Source organism: Caloenas nicobarica, chromosome 2 (assembly GCF_036013445.1).
Source record: "Caloenas nicobarica isolate bCalNic1 chromosome 2, bCalNic1.hap1, whole genome shotgun sequence".
Classification (NCBI taxonomy): domain Eukaryota; kingdom Metazoa; phylum Chordata; class Aves; order Columbiformes; family Columbidae; genus Caloenas; species Caloenas nicobarica.
Genome location: NC_088246.1, coordinates 45,845,974 through 45,863,206, shown reverse-complemented (window position 1 = coordinate 45,863,206; position 17,233 = coordinate 45,845,974). Strand labels below are relative to the sequence as shown.

The window sequence follows — 17,233 nt, the reverse complement described above, 5'->3', positions numbered from 1 at the left end:
ACATAGATTTTCAGGCCAGCACAGACAGCCCTGGACTTGTTAATTATGAAACACAATTTTCTATGCAGTCCACATAGCCTTTATTGCCCCAATCCCCCTTCGTAGTAAAAAAAAAAATAAAAAGCCCAGTTGACCTAATGGAGGATTTTTTCCACCCTATCACACATAGCTTGAATCTTCTGTGTTAACGTTGACCAAGACACATACTCCTCTTCCTCATCTCATCTAATCTCCAGTTTTTGTTTTTGCCTACCTAGCCATACAGGACTGCACAATACCGGGGACACCAAAACACGGTAGACCACAGCTATGGTGTTTTTCCAAGGTTAGCTGACACCTAATCCACCCTGGTAGACACTGCCCAGCCTCTGACCCACGAGCACATGTGCATGCAGATAACGGCCAAGCCAGGTTGCCTGAAATAGATGCAGAGGGTACATTTTGTGGGGTCAACCCTGCGACAGAATTTCACCCCTTGGCCAGCTTCCCTCACCTGAGGGCCAGACAACGAGTGGTGGTAAATTCACGAAAAGGGCATCACTAACACAACTGGCAAATTTCCCATTAGAAATGACAGTCAGCAAAGAGTAGGTTTTTTTCAAATATTTTAAAAAATTGGCTTCACGTTTAGCCAGGTGAACCCATCTCACACCACACTGCCAAGGTCTCGACACCCACTTTCTTTCAGCATCTCTGCGCTACTGTGAATAGAAGGCACGGACAATCTCTGTTTATAAAATCACTGAAAGCTGGAGTGTGAAGGGAACACGCAGCTGCTGCTCAGAACAAGGCACCAGCACATCACATGCTGGCCCGAGGCCTTTGCTCTAAAAGGCGCTTGTTTGTTAATGTGAAACCAATGTCTCTCCCACTCATTAATCTTTAAAACGAATAGTTTAATTGCTACCAGCAAACACTTACTTGCTTACTACCAAATAGATAATGATTAACGAGCTTCCAGTCGCACTCTTCAGAAGAAAGCAAGTTTCAGATGTTTCCATTCTCACCTCCCCTTATTCATTTAACAACATCCCACAGTTAATTTGCTGGTACAACAGGGAACGCATTTTAAAACAGGAACTTTCCTCCACCAGTCGCCCACCAGAGCTGCTGCAGCGCTGCCAGGCTTCGGGGATCACGCTGATGGTGGTGACCCCACTGCAGCATCCTGCACAAGCTCCTGGCAGGGATCAGGACAGCGGGACCACCACCCCTCGACCACATCTTGCCCACCGCTGTGGTGGGTTCAGTACTTTGGAAGCCTAGAAGGTGAAGGCAGTGAGCGCTTGCTATGGAATTCACAGTACTGAGCCAGAGTGCTGCTATTTTGGCTCCTGTTTTCCCTCACCCTGTTTCAATGCAGCTGGCAGCCCAGAGGTTGACATGAGGGTCCATAATGCTCAACATCCTAAAAACAATCTTGACACCAGCACAAGAAGAGCATCCCAAATATCAACACAAAGACCCATAACGCTCAGCACCCCAACAACAGTCTTGATACCGGCACAGCTGCAACCCCCGCAAATCTGCGGATGATGTTAAGTTGAAACCTCAACTTAACCTCAGCCCAGATGGACCTTGTGAAACTCGACTGGGCCAAGAGAAACCTCACAAGGTTCAACAAGGAGAAGTGTGGAGCCCTGCACCTGGGGTGAAATAATCCCATGATCAGCACTGACAGGAAGCTCAGTTCTGCCAAAAAACAGCTGCACCTTACAGCAGGTGCCAGGCTGAGTAAGCTGAAAAGGTGGACTCTGGTTGTAAGGCAAACCATGTCCTAGGCTACATGCAGAGGGTCAGGGCTGGCCCATCTTGGGAAGCCATCATTCCTCCCAACTCAGTGCTCGTGAGGTTGCACACTGAGTACAACATCCAGGCCCCCCAGTTCAAGAGGGATGTCAAAGAAGGGTCCAGAGGCCTACAACAACTCCTACGAGGAGTGCTGAGGGATGTAGGCTTATTTTCAGTCTAGCAAGGAGGAGACTAAGAAGTGATCTAAGTAGCTGCTAGCCAAAATTTGAAAGGGGAGCTGCAAAGATGACAGAGTTGAACAAATGCTTCTCGGTAGTACTGGATGGTATAACATGGAGCAACAGCCACAGATGGCAGCTTGGAAGTTCAGGTTGCACATAAAAAAAAAATCTTTCCTACTAGGAGGACAGTGTGATCCTCAAACAGGTTATAAATCTCCATCTCTGGAGGTTTTAAATAACTGGCAAAGCCATAGCTGATGCAATCTAGCAATGGTGACAGTTCTGCTTTGAGCAGGAGCTTAGATCGGATGACTTCCAGAGGACCAGTACAAGCAGCATTTCTATCAAATACCATAATTTTCCATTTTTTTCTTACAGTTTATCAAAAAACAAAGAACACAGTTGCAAAAAATTTGCAGTGGTGCTGAATGTTCTCCTAGATTCTCAGATCCATGTGTTTATTTTCTTGAATAATCAGAATAGTGATGCGGTTGGGGGGTGGTTGTTTTGCTTGTTTTGAGGACCACGACCTTGCTTTCCACTCTCCCTACAGACTAAAAACTCCAAGCCAAACCAGAACTGAGAGGCAGTAGAAAACAAAAACTCCTTCTTACTACAGGCTATGTACAGGTGCTTATAAACAACTTATAAAATCCAAAGCCTCAGCAGTGATCTCATTTTGCCAGATCTATGAGGCTTCTTGTGAGCTATATGTTAATCTGTGGTGATCATTTGCATTACTGGCAGAAAAGAGAGTCTCTCAAGAGTCTGAAACACCCTTGTATATTTTAAGCTGTTTATTGAAAGCTATAAAGTTGTACACAGGTCAAAATTTGCTTTTTCAAAAGCAGATTTGAAGATTTTTATCTGGGTGGAGAAGGCGAAGGGGAAGAGAAGGCAAAAATTAGCCGCCTTAGAGCTTTTTGGAGCACAAACTATTTCCTCCCTGCTGTATAATTAATGCAACACCTGTGGAATACAATGACCAGATGTGCCTTAGACTCTGCTTTTGATGAGGTGTCTTGTTCTTGTGCTGGGCTTTTTGGTCCCATCCATGCATCCACTCCTCCTCTTCTGACAGCTTGATTGTTATAGAACTGACCTGACTTCTGGCTCGGCTTTATTTTCTATTAAACCTGTAGTCTATAAAAAGGCCCGGGAAATCAGAGTAGATCTACAAAGCGTGTTCTGAGAGACATCTATCTCTGTGCTAAAGTTAGGCGATGTGTGTAACTCCCTTAAGACAGGATCACAAGCCGTATCGCAAGAGTCAAAAAGTTCAGGGCACGACAAACAGCTCGCTTCAATAGCTACTTCTGCTACCAGCATACAGACAGTTGGTCTCCTCAAAGACAGAATCCCACCCCGCTTCCTTAGGAGCTACAGAAGGAAATGGAAAAAAAAAAAATCTAAGCGTACAGTTTCCTTAAACACTGTTAATAACAGTCCCGGACTGAACAATCAGCTGACAGCCCTCCTCTGTTCTCCAGCGGCTCCAATCTAGGCTGTAAATTAGCATCTTGTGAAATGAGGGCAAGAATATAACCTCTGAGCCGATTGTCACCACTGTGCACTCAGTCATTTGAAAGTTACTGGTCTCCTCGCTGTTTCTAATCAATCTAGCTCCTTGCCTCACGGGAGTAGGGAGGCGATGCTCATTTGGGCGCAGAGACCGTATGGAAGACACTACACCAAGCCTTTTGGCCTTCCCTTGTTTTTCGTGAGGTTGTTGTGAGATGCTGGTCTGGCTGGAGCTACTCACACTAATTAATGAGTCTATGGCACCAGAATATGACAAATTGTTCATCCTAACGCCATCCAGTTACAGCCTTCTTGGGCACTCGCTGCCATCTGCTTGGTAGTTGTGCACTTGTTCGTGGCCAAAATTATAAAGCTGCAGCGTTCTTGAAGAAGGGATCAGAGAGTATGTCCAGGTTTTTCTCTCCAAGGTAAAATATCTTAATAAGAGAGAAAAATATCAAGATAACCCTCCACCCCAGTGTGCCCCTGTATTCTCAGGGATTAGGCAATAATTTGGCAAGTTTAAGCCTTACAGCTGGTTTCTATGTTTACAGAGTCTCTGCACGCTTGTCTGCACCTGGCAGCAGCCTTCTTTGCTGAAATCAAATACAGAAGCAAGGAGCAAACTCCCACAAACAACACGTTGCAAGATTTACACTGCCCGCCTTAGTGGATTTTGCTAATTATCCAAGATAATAAATGTTCATACAGATGCAACGGATATATCCAGGAGAAACACCAGATTGTTGTGTCACCTAATTGCCACTAAAACAGCAACCATTTGTTCACAGAAGTTTCCACAGGGTTCGCAAGGAGATGGCAGGCAGGTTCTGAAAGCACATCTGTGCACACGTGGATACCGAAGCAAGCAAAGAAAGGTGCATAGGTAGGAATTTCACCTGAGTGATGGGCTGCTCTGGACACATTCCCCCAGTCCCCAGAAAGCCTCACACCCAGCAGCAGCTGCCCATCCTCAATAGCAGGGACGTGCTCCAGGAGAAAGGCCCAGGCTGACCTTGCACGTCTTTGACTGCATGCTCACAGCTACTTCTGAGACAGATACTTTCCTAAGGGACCTGTTGAAGAGAATTAATCTATTGACCCTTCAAAATTTTTCATAGTGGAATTATATGACTCCAAAGCACACGTGAGTAACAGGCTGGCTTCACTTAAAGGAAAAAGTTGGGGGTGGTGTCCTGGACAAATGGAGGGCTAAGTTTGTTCCTTGAAGGAAAAGGTCTAGGTAGCAACAGGGATAAAATTGCAATTCCACTTCCCAGCAATAAAATCCTTTGAGAACAAACCATTAGCACCCTTTACTAAGTGGCGGGGGGCAGGGGAAGCAAACAAGCATAAGAAGCAGACATAGTTAAAAAAGATGGGCATTTCTTCCCCATCCTGGCAGAGAAATGTATTTTCTAACAGTAGAACTGCAAGTTTGATGCAATTAAGAGAGATTTCTCTTACGGAAACTGAGTCAATACAGAGCTGTTCCAACATATGCTACAAAAGAATTAGACTCTTCAAACAATCTTTTCCAGCAAGAATCAACAAGAGCTCATAAATTCGTACTGTTCTACTAGAAGTCATAACGAAACACACCCAGAAGACAGTAACCAACATCCCTATCAGATTTGTTTTGGCAACAGCCCCTAGCATAAGCATTTATCATTTCATAATAAACATCCACCGATTAAGACCGCTATACGCAATAAAGATTGGGGAGGCTGAACAATTTCTCCAAAGTTGCAAGACTTGTGCTGCCTTCAGCTGTCACCCCTGAGCTATTAACACCCAAAACAGGTACACAGGACATCACCCCGACCTCAAGTCACCCAGGCTCAAATGCCAGCTACTATTTTTAACATATGATCCTGTCTGTGGCTTACAATCTCTTGAAATAGCCTTTACTAATGGTGAGAAAATATTAGAAGGGGAAATGGTAAGAGAGAACAAAGCAAGGCGATCTTTCCATTAAATTACCATTTTTTCAAACACTGTAGATTTGCCTTTTGGCGAGAGCTACGCAAAGTGCTGCAGCTATACAAAGGAACCCACAATCTAAATCTCTTGGGTCTTTCCAAATTGAAAAGGATGCAAAATGATATTTATGAAATCTTCAGGCAACAGCAGAGGAAAAAGGAATTCATCTCTGTTTGCCCATCCCAGCACCCTTTCAGAACTGCTTGCACCTTCCCGCCAGTTCCAGCATCTGCTGCTGCATCTGTGGCTAAGCATGATAGCCAGATCACCTAGAGCGCTTCTTTTTGCCTAAATCAGCTGACACCTAAGAAAAAAAAAAAAAACAAAGCACTAAACTTTCCCACCCTAGCCCTGTCCCTTTTACTTCAAAGAACGGAGGGCATTTCTACACCAACTTACCCCAGTATTCCAGTATTTCAGACCTACTTGCACAACACTTCTAGTATTTCGCAACAGAAAAAGAACAAGAAAAAACATTCTTGAAGGGTAAGAAAAATAATTAGGTCATTGCATTGTTGACATTTACTGGAGAGGAGTTTGAACAGGTAGCTGGCTTCATATTGTGCCAGCCAGAAGAGCTAAGAGCTGATGGATGCTTTGTGAGGTAGGAGAAAGAAACACCAAAAAAAGACAGTAATATTTTCCATCTCTTCTAGATAAATTCTTCAAAACACTTAGATGAAAACAGTATTTTCTTCTACTTCCGGCAAGAAAAGCAGAAGAGGGAAGAACCTCTAATTTACAGCACACAGCTAACAAATTTCAATAATGGAGCCCTCCAAGGCATGTCTTCTACTACTGATGAGAAGACCAATTACAGTTTTTGCATCAATAGCTTATACAAACAACAGAATAGTGCTCACATAAAATGAAAATGTAGGATACATAAATACCAACCCAAAATAATTAGACCCGTTCATTGAGGCATAGAAAGCAGAGATAGGTACAGGAGGTCTAACTTAGATAGAGGAGGCACATATGTGCACAGAATTTATCAACAGAAGTGTTTCAACAACCAATTGGCTAAAAATTCGTTCTTACCACCCAAACGTGCCAGGAACATGGCATTTGCAGATGGTTTTGCTACAGATGCCACGTAACCTGCAGGAAATATAGGTAACATAGTACTAAATATGAATCAAGTAAGGATTTTTTTCTGTTCACCTGTGAAGTAGAGGCTGTTAGTGTTCCCAGACGTGGGGCAGACTTCCAGCTGCTCAGGATTAAAAGGGTAGAAACCCACCAGTCACACTGACCTACTATCCCGCATTAGCAGGGTTTCTGGGAAGACAAACACATTAAGGAGCTTTCCTTCACAGATCGGATCTTTGGCACAACTTTCCAAAATCCTACCAGGCAACATCTGTTATCTTCTCAGCAGTTTAAGGACAGCTGGTTTGAGACACTCAAACATCACACTGCTCAATCAGATGACAGAGCCAGAACATCAATGTAAAACTGAGGTCTTTAAGTAAATAAATAACAACGCTAATAAATCAGCCAGGCAAAACCCAGCTGGTTGACCCAGGCAAGTCTCTCTGAGCTCCCTGCTTTCCTAGGCTTCATCACAACTTTGGCCTGAAGGAAAATGCAACATAATGCAAGACTTAAAATACAGTTTTCAGGGTTTAAGCATTCAGGTGGAGCAAACACAACACGTCCAGCACAAGCTCCATCCGGCACCAGTGAAACACTGAGCCATATGAACCTGAACGCAGAGTAGTGACTCCTATACAGTACTCACAGGGTTTCAATCACAATTGTGCAAACATGGTGAGAGCACAAGAGGGACTCTATCCAATTTTGAGTGTGGCCCAACATTTTCTTTCCTTAACTCAAAGTGCATCCCACTTTTAGAAATAAAGTTTACAAAACTCAGTGGCTTCCCTGCTGGAAGTCCAGGAAGTGACTCTTCGCCCTCAATAATAAAATTACTGATGTCAAACTCCCTTGCTTGGCTTGTTCCCAATTCAGACGGGTGCCTGGCCCCACAGCCAGCCACGCACCACGTGGAAAGGCAGATTAATATACTGAGAACGCCCCTTGGGATCACAGCAATGGGAACTCCACAGTTCACAAGAGGACTGACGCCACATCGACATGGTTTCTCCAAGATTTAATGATGTGTTTTGTAACAAAAAAGATGAAAGAGGTCAGGTCTAGAGCAGGTCCACAGGGAACAGAAAGGGAAAATAGGAAGAAGGACACACACACCATCAGGTACAACCCACAGCCTCCGTGCTTCATCCTTTCAAGCACCACTTGTTGCACTGCTCACCTACATGTCATCTCCTCACCATTTCTTCACAGCACTGGGCTCCCCGATTGCCCACATGGCAACTTCCCTGTCTCCTTTCCCTTCAGAGCACTCCAGCCATCTCTTCCAAGCCAAGGCTTGTGCTGCCTCCCTCCTGTGCCTGGCCTGTCCCAGCACCAACCAAGGCCATCACGTCAGCCTCCACCCCACTGACAAGTTTCTTGACCACCAAAAGTTAAGTTCCAGTTCGGGAGAGGAGCTGCTCCCCTGCCTCTGAGCAGCCTCTCCACCCCAGTAGCCTAAGTCATCCAAAAACCAAATCACAGCCATTCCCGTACTGCTGACTTCGGAACCTGGGGAGCAAAAGCTGCTTCTCACACCATTCGCCCCAGGTTCCTAAACCAGAAATCGCTCCCTCCTCTATCCACACACTGCTGTGAGGTTCCCCAGGAGCCACCAGGGCAGCTGTAATAAAGCATCTTCAATTAAAAGGACAAACTATCAGCATACCCAGACCACAGCTAACATAGCCTGTATTGCCAGCCTAGACTGATTACTGACAACGGCCGGAGGAGTAACATCCACACGAAATACTTTCTGCTGGCTCCGCCATCACAAACATGGGTGGAAATACTCTTAGAAGCATATGGCAAGTACTCACCCCTCACTGACAGGAGTTTGATAAAAGGGACACTTTTGCACACACGGTTTTCTACTGCTTTCTCCATGCACAAGATGAAGAAAGTGTAAGAGAGGCTGGAATTAACAGTCCATTAGCAGCAGCACTGCACGGACAATCATGACTTACCAACGTAAACACAGCACTAAACTATAGCCATGGAAAGCAGTCAAGTGTTATAGGTGCTTGGGTTTTTTCTTAAACAGTTGGAAGGATTTGTAGAAGGTTTCTCTAAGTCAATTGTGAAGTTTCTCTATCCTTGCTTTGAAAACGTGAATCCACTAGGTAGTATCCTGGTTTCTAAACAGTTAACCAGAAACACTCCTTCAGCCAGGCAAGGTCAGTTGTTTGTTCCACTGTAACTGTGTCAATAATTTTGCTTTTTACTAGCTCCATGGCAAGTTGCCAAAGAGCAATGCATGTCTTTCACAGTTCTGCTGACATTTAATTTTTGCTTCTCAAGCTCCCTCTCCCTCCACCTTTTTTGCCAAGATAAGCTTACCAGATAATATGCATCAGTCTTAACTCCTTGTTGTCTTGAACACAAGCACGAGGACTTCAGCCCAAAAAAACAGGATCGAAAAGGAGATTCCTTATGACATGGCTACCTCCAATATATCGATGGATAACACATCTTGTGCCTAGGAAGCAGAGGGGAAGACCTGGACATCCACCACTGTTGGATCTGGATCCGGGAGCTGCCATCCGCCCTCCGTGCTGCCCTCCTGCCAGCTGGTGCTGTCATCCAAGTAGCTCTCACTCACCGAGCAGATTTGGGTGGGAAACTTGGGTGCTGCAGGAAACTTGGGTGCTGAGCTAAAAAAGCTACCACGTGTAACTTTCCACACTACTTTGAGACATCTCAAGCCTAACATCTAGAAACTGAAGTGCCAACGGCCACTTTGGAAAATTTTGTTCATTTACAGAGACTGCAATCCTGACCTGCAAAGAATAGTATCGGCCTCATCTGCTGAGGAAGACAGTCTTCCATCTAGGCAAGTGTGCTTTAATGTGCTTACACTCCTCCCACCTCCAACATCAAGTGGCTCAGTTCCTGTTCTGCAGGAATAACAGTCGTTACTTTTCACTTCGGGTATAAGATTCGTTGAACCACTCGATGCAGGATTCACCCAACAACTTTCAAATGGCTAAACAACCCAAGACAAGGTGTCTTACTACCCTCTGCGTTTAAGGAAGACGTATGTACCTCGGGAGTCTTTTCAAATGCACCTACCTCTCACCACCGACTACGGTCAGTGATTAAGGGCCTCAAGTTTTGCGAAGATGGGCAGAATGGAGACCCAGGCTCTGAATATCTGAGAACTCACCCCTAATAATTCTTCGCCCTGTCAGCTGATTTCTTCAAGCAGATGTGGCAATCCAGTATAAAGTATTACATGAGAGAAATAGTGAGGTGAGAGGAAGGAGCTTTACTACATAAAAAGTTGCAGTGAAGGGGACAGGTTAGCTGTCCTTGCTGAAAACAATCTACTTGTCCATCAACTGCGTTTCCTCTCAGGGGGGGCCCAGACTTCAGCAGGGATGAGCTGTTATACATACCAATTCCAGCCTGGTTTTCCAAGCCTTTTGACATAAAAGGGTGCTGCTTTAGAAAGTATGCCAGCAACACGAAAAGGAGAATTAGTTGTAAAGCTGAACCAGGAAGAGTGACCCAAGAGGAAGCAGAACATGCATAGTCTTCAACATCTTGCTATCTGAACACTTGCTACTTAGTGAGAGATACATATAGATATGACCTAGCATAGATCTTTCATCTATTTTTGCCTGAAGCAAGTTTTCTGACACTCTTTTGTAAAAGCTCAATGACACATGGGGGTGAGGGAAATATCACAAAGCTAAACCATGTCCCTCTCAAATAAGCTCAGTAGTAAAGCTGAGCAAAGAATTCACACCTACTCCCAATCTGAGCCAGTACTGGGCACTAAAATGTAACTCCTCATTCGGGAAACAAACAAACAGTAACAGGAGCTAAAGCTTAACTAAAAGCAACACTTTACAGGGCTTTTATTCAGGCTAGGGTCACTACAAATGCATGGACTGTTTTATTTGTGGGGGTTGGTGGGAACACATTATTATCAGATTTCTTTTTTTTTTCCGGCAGAAGCAAAGCAGAAAGGCAAGTCCTTCTGTTTGGTTTGTCCCTGGGTTCACAAGCAGTGACGTATGGATAAGAGTGTTTTAATGGCACCTCTCACCCAATGACCCCAAAGTGCTTTTACTTCCCTTAATGAACTGGGCTTCAGAGCAGCTTGACAGCTCCATTATACATGGGAACTGAGAGAGAGGCAAAGTAATTTATCTATGCCACGAAGCAGGACAAAATCGGCTCCTGCCAGCCCAGTGACTTATGCACTAGACCACGCTGGCTTTTGCACAGCATCCTGCCCCAGAGCATGCTGTCACCAGGGAGGTGACACACTTCTCCAACCCTATCACCTGCCTAGATACTATTGCGTAGGCACTTAAGAGCCCCAGCCCTGCAAAATGCTAAGTTAACAGTGGCTGAAGACACTCCTTACCTCAGAGGCTCAAGACCTGCACTGCTGTTTGCATTATTACTGTTTCCTGGCAACTTCGCCCTTCTTCTCCATCACCTTCGGGCAAGAAAAGTCTAATTCTCTGTCTAGTCAACCAGGGAAGCAGATTTCTATCAAAAACCAAACGAAACCAAACCAAACAACCAGACATGGGAAGATTGGTCTTCCTAAGACTTTGAACCTGGACCACCTTCTGGATTACAGGAATTTCATATTGCTGCAATGTGGTCATTGCTTGTGTAAATACACAAATGGCAAGGTTTGTGCCAAGGTTCTTCCACTGAACATGTGCATTATGGCGTAAGTTAAAGAACAACATGAAAAGACAATATGCCAAATAAAAAAAAAGTTCTTGCGGCAGAACTACATAAAAATGTGATCAAACAACAAATTTGGATCAAAATGCTCCAAACCAGCAAGGTGTGCCTGCAATCAACACAAAAGGACTGCTGGTATACCAAAATGAGGAACCACAACGAAGTTGTCTTGGCAGAATTTGCGTGAAACCAACAAGGGCAAGAATATTAGACAACTCTCACTTCAGTTTCAGCAAAAACTAAATATGACTGCGTTGGTGCCAACGGAGAGCATCCCGGTTCCCTGTGCCATCGCTTCAGAGGACAAAGCACTCAAATCCTAACGCTAAGGGACCATTGTCCTGTTAAAGCAAAGTTTCACCCTGAGACAGGCCAAGCTGAAGTTCTCTTGGCATACATTACACCAACAAGATGGCACAGGAAACTCGCATGGGAGAATTAATGTGTTTTGAAATCACTGTTTTCTGGCAGCAGAGGATTGCACAAGATGGGCATAAGGGTGAGGAGACAAAGGGCTCAAGGTCCTAAAGCTTCTCCAGGGAAGTACTTGACTCAGGGACCCATTTTTGGCTGACCCCACGTCAGTGCCCTCATACCATTTTAATGGGTTTTATCTTAATAAATGAAACATGTAGTTCCAGAAGAGAATCATGCTGGTTCCAAGTGAAAACAAGCTCCTTGGTATGACTAAATACAGCTTGCATCAGCCAGCTTATCCTACAACTGACATCTTAAATGCAAGTAACTCCGGACAACTCCTGAATGTTTGCCAAACTAGATGTCATTCATTATGCAACTCTTCGTTCCCAGAAGAGATCAATTTACACGTCATATTTTTACTTCCCTTTACTGAGAACAACAAACAAGAATTTACACTTCCCTTTCTCTTACAAGCCCAGTCATGCATTTTTCCCTTATTGTTTAATTAAAGCCGTTTCAACCACCGAGAACCTCGTGCCTATGTTTTCAGAGGCAGCCTAATGGCTCTAAAATAACTGTAAAGACAGAAGGTGGAAGACAGTCTTCAGAGGTTAGATGCTTTTATAAAGTTAAACAGAAAAATATCAAGCTATTCCCACGATATCCCTACAATTTTACCAATCAAAGTATAAAAGAAAGATGCAAGCTAGCGCCTAAACATATTAATATTCTGGTATGCTGCTCCAGTTTCATATTTTCCTACCCACTCCTTTACCCCGCTTTAATATAGCAAATTTGCTCCCAAACTGAACTTTTCTAGACTAAATTAAGACTAGAAAAACTCTTTAGGCAGATGCTTTGCTGACGGTACTAATCTTTGCAGTCTCCTGGGTTCCAGACAGATTCGCTGTCCTTCAATGTCAATATTCCTCTTGGCCCTCACATTTTTTATTTCAAGATTTTATCAGACAAAGAGCCAAAGGGAAACCAGAGACTACCTTCTAGCTCCGCCTGCTGAGCAGACACAAAGATGGAGTTCTGTTCCACAACTGGCTCCGTAACACAAAATGGGAAAAAGTTAAATGAACAGTTAGAAGGGGAATCCCTGCTTTAAAAAAATAAAATGTTATCAAGGAATTAAAGGAAAATTGACTGTGCAGCAAATTAGCACATCTGGGATAACTAAAATTTAAAGCTACCCAATTACAAAACAAATTGGGATAAAAATATGGTTGTCTCTAACAAGCCCAATGCCAGAGTAGCGATTCTACAAATCTAAGGACCTTCAGTGGCTGGGTTTCGCAGTGGTCTTGCAAAGCACCTTTTAGTCAGCATGATGGAATGGATTTCAGGGGTAGCAAAGACACAACAATAAAAAAATTCCATTTTCAGGACACAGTCTGCTGTCAACTTCTGACAGAGGACAAAGTTCATTGCTCTTAGTGCCTGATGTTACAAACCTCAAAGTCATCTGATTTTTTTGTACTGCAGAGTATGCATTTTCTACCATTGACTTTTCCAAGTATAACTCTTGAAGTCCTATGCATGCTATGCCTTACATAACTATTTATAGTAATAGCAGTATAAGATCATACTCAAGGTAGGGTTTGAGGGACTTTTTTTTTTTTTAAATTGGACATACTAATTAACACAATATAAACAATTCCTTGACCTTATTTTGTTACTAACTTCCCCTGTCCCTCTAGCTCACTACTGGTTTATCTCCAGCACACACCATAGGCCCCACGAGCAGGGATTGCTTCAGAGCAGTTAGAGATAAGCAGCAGATACCATGCTTTCTGTGCTCTGAAGCAGAGTTTACCTATTTGCCACGCTGCTTCTAGCCTGCAGGATTAAGCCTAACAGCCCCTACACATTGTCCTCACTGCCTGAGACAATGGCTCCAAAACAATGCTGTGCAATTTGAAGGATCAACATGGTCACGTATCACCTTGCATGGCACATCCCTTCAACCCAACTCCTGCTTCAGCAGCTTTCAAACTGATGAAGCTTGTGTTCACACCTCCCTTCCCCGTGCCTTGTTCTGGGATGTGTTCTCTTTCTCTCCCCTTCTCTTACCCCATGAGTTTACTTTCTCCCTTCTGGCGCACACCTACACTACTTTTCTCACCCATCAACTCATCCCTTAGGTAGTTTTACAAACAAAATCCTTCTGTAATGTTGATGTATTTCACATGTGCAACCCCATCTCTCACTCTCCCCTTAAGCACAATCACGTCCTGGCTGCCCAGCCACAAGTGCCAGCCCTCACATCCTTCCAGCCGAGCACAGAAGCAGCAGCTCTAGGCAACTCTTCCTCTACTGCTGCCTCTCCCTGCCTTGAGAAAAAATAGAAGTAGCACCCAGGAACAGCCCCCTCCTTGGGGGAGAAAACAAAAAGCCTCAGACACCAGCAAACCCCACGACAGACACCAAGCAGCAGCACTCCCTAAGCCACCACACGCTCAACTCTCAGCTACCTTTTCCCTAAAGTGAGAAGCTGCCTGGCATCTCACAAGCCTTCTCGCCTTCCCTGCAGCCAGCAGCTCACACCCTTAATTCCACACCTCACCCTCCCTGCTACAGCCACAAAGGCCTGTCAGTAATCAAGCAGTAGCTGGGGCAATGGAGGTAAGGTCCTGGTGGCAGTACAGAAAGCAAGAGCTCAGTTCATTTAGGACATTCTCGCTTCAGCACAAGCTAATCAGCACCAAACCCTGCAGGTTTCCCCAAGTCTGCCCCACTCCAGCCTCTTTCCCGGCAGCTCCCAGTTGCAGCTATTTAGCTGCTGTGCATTTTGGTTTAAGAAGAAAAAGCAGATACACAAAGTCCATGCTGTATTTTCAAATAATTACAGCTACTGCTAGGAACAAGCAGGGCTCTGAAAGGCCACTGATAATAAGAGAACAGAACTAGTCTTCTGCTATTGATCGTTTGTTCTGCTGTAGCTGCTCCTGGGCTGAAGAACATGTGCAGCTGTGGCTGTGAAGAAACACATTTTTGCCATCGATTCATACGGCTGACACACAACTCAAGACATTGACCAGTGCCAGCCAAACACATACGCTTAAGATGTTATTAATAGCAGGAAAGCAATGCAATCAGCATGTGCCCTCCAAGCACCAGCACGGGCTTGTAAGGCAGAAAGTTCTCACCTGCCTGGCCACCCTCCGAGCTTCCCAGTAAGGTTTAGAGTCTTCTACAGCTTTTCCAATCTTCTTTACCAGCTCATCCAGTTTTACTGTTGCTTCGACCAGCACGGAGCGGAACTTCTGGCGTGCATCCTGCAAAATGTTGTGGAAATGAAAGAAAGGACAAAGATAGATCAGAGCTTTAAAATCTGTTTCTACCTGTTTGCTCCTACCTTCAGGTCGCTCTTTAGATTCACACATGAGCTGACACATTCAGAAGAGTTACTGGCATTTGGACCAAGCCAGAATTCTTCAGCAGAGGTAATAACAGGAACCCAGAACCGTATGTGAAAGCTAGCAGCCTGGACACCAAATCTTTGTCTTTCAGAGACAGCTTTGCTAGCTGTGCTAGATGTCACCTCTGGCAGAGTTTATCAGAGAGGAATAGCTTGTAAACTACTCGCTCGGTGAGGAGGCAAAGAGCAGCGTAACAAGTTCTGATAGGGAGTTCAATGGCAAAGACATCTCAGCTAGACAACGCTAGAACAGGGCTAGAGGGCAGGCAAATCAATCAGCATCTCATAACCCTTACCATCGAATCACAGAATCATAGAATCACAGAACAGTTTGGGTTGGAAGAGACCAAGGCTCATCCAGTCCAGCCCCCCTGCCATGAGCAGGGACATCTTCAACTACGTCAGGTTGCTCAGAGCCCCGTCCAGCCTGGCCTTGAATATCTACTTCACATTTCACTGTTATTATTTACTACATTTCAAAAAGTAAATTCCAGCTACTTCCAAACTGCATGAGTTGCCCTCTTTACATGATTAGCTGAAGCAATTAAAATATTTTCTCTGTAATTTCCACACCTCTAAGCAAAGTTATTCTGATTTCGATCTCAGCATCCAACATAGACTCTAAATCAATGGAATTATTGCAGAGAGATGCAAATTCAGGCTGGGACCTGGCCCAGGATTTAAGGAGATGAAGAGGAAGGGCCATGTGAGCTCTTGACAAGCCTTATAATTCTAATTAGAGAGCAGGATTTACACGGCCTGCTGCTAGAATGACATGTTGATTATCAGGAAGCAGCTGGCTTGAAGAAGTGCTCTAATTCAGGAGGCTTTTGTCATTATTGTTGACGATTTCTAGAATGCACAACTGTTTTATTAATTGGAAGAATTGAAATACACTGGAACCTAGCACTATGCTCTCAGAAGGGGAAAAAAACTGCAATAATACGTTATTTTTTACAGAAAAAGCAACATAGATCTGTAAAAGCTTTACTTCCTTTTTGGTGTTACCCAAAACCTTAACCAGCATCAGTAATATTTTAGCGCAATGCAAATAGCTTTAGATTCTTAAGGCACTGCATTTTTTTCTAAGGAAGTATTCAAATGGGTAACAAGGTCAAAAACAGAGAATTAAATGCACATTAACTTATTATTTTATTAATTCCAATCCAGTCAATGATCTCATTTCTTAATGAAAGCCTGAAATGTATAATTCAAACAATATGCATCGAGTCAATGATGTTCTCAGTGAGAAGAGTTTGAATATTTCCAATTAAAGTACTGGACACTATATGGTTCACTGCTCAAAACGAGTTTCACAAGTAACTGAAATACGATTGCAAGCATAGTGACTATATTGCAAGAAAACCGTGAAGTATTGAAGTATATTTAACATTTTTTTCTTCCTACAGGTGCAGGAACAAAATAAAAAACTCATTTCTAAATGAGCCTGAGCTTTCGGTTTTTACTTCCATTGTGAAAGCTGCATATTAGGATACTAGTTGAGGAAAGCAAATAGTTAAAGAAAAACATAAATGTACACACGTTAAGAAAAAAAGCCCTATGCAATGATTCATCAAAAAATTCAGTTCCCGTGTTAGCAAGATAAGCACTCAGAACAAAGAAACCATCACTACCAAATCCATGCTGAGAGACCTACCCTAAATTTATTCATGTAATAACTATGAACACTCTTATCCAACAGGAAAAAGAGGACTAACCTCTACCTGGAGCTTAAAAAAAGAAAGAAAACAAACAAACCAAAAGACACCAAGGACAGAGTAGTCAAACGAACAGCAACTTTTGTACCCATTAATCTCCCACCAACTTAGAAGAAGCACATACAAATTACTAAACTGCAACTACTCCTATAACTTGGCACCTGAGGCACAGGTCTCGCAAATGGTTAAGCCCACATACTTACACAGGATAGGGAGCTCCAGCTGAAGAATACACTGTAGTCAACTTCCAGTTTATCATTTTCCCCAAAAGATGCCTGCTTCCTATTTTCAGGCTTTATTTGGGTCTGACCACCCTCATTTTTTCCAGTGAAGAACAATAATGAAAATCAAAACACCCCAGAACTCTATACCCATGTCAT

At 43.8% G+C, this 17,233-nt stretch overlaps 1 protein-coding gene across 1 annotated transcript in view; it reads right to left on the bottom strand.

Moving 5' to 3' along the window:
- The window catches only part of SH3BP5 (SH3 domain binding protein 5), a 52,762-nt gene that overhangs the window by 25,056 nt on the left and 10,473 nt on the right, over positions 1-17,233 (bottom strand). Inside the window, exon 3 of the mRNA XM_065627292.1 lies at positions 14,864-14,992. Within this exon, the coding sequence (XP_065483364.1) occupies positions 14,864-14,992 (129 nt within the window). The remainder of the gene's footprint in view (positions 1-14,863; positions 14,993-17,233) is intronic.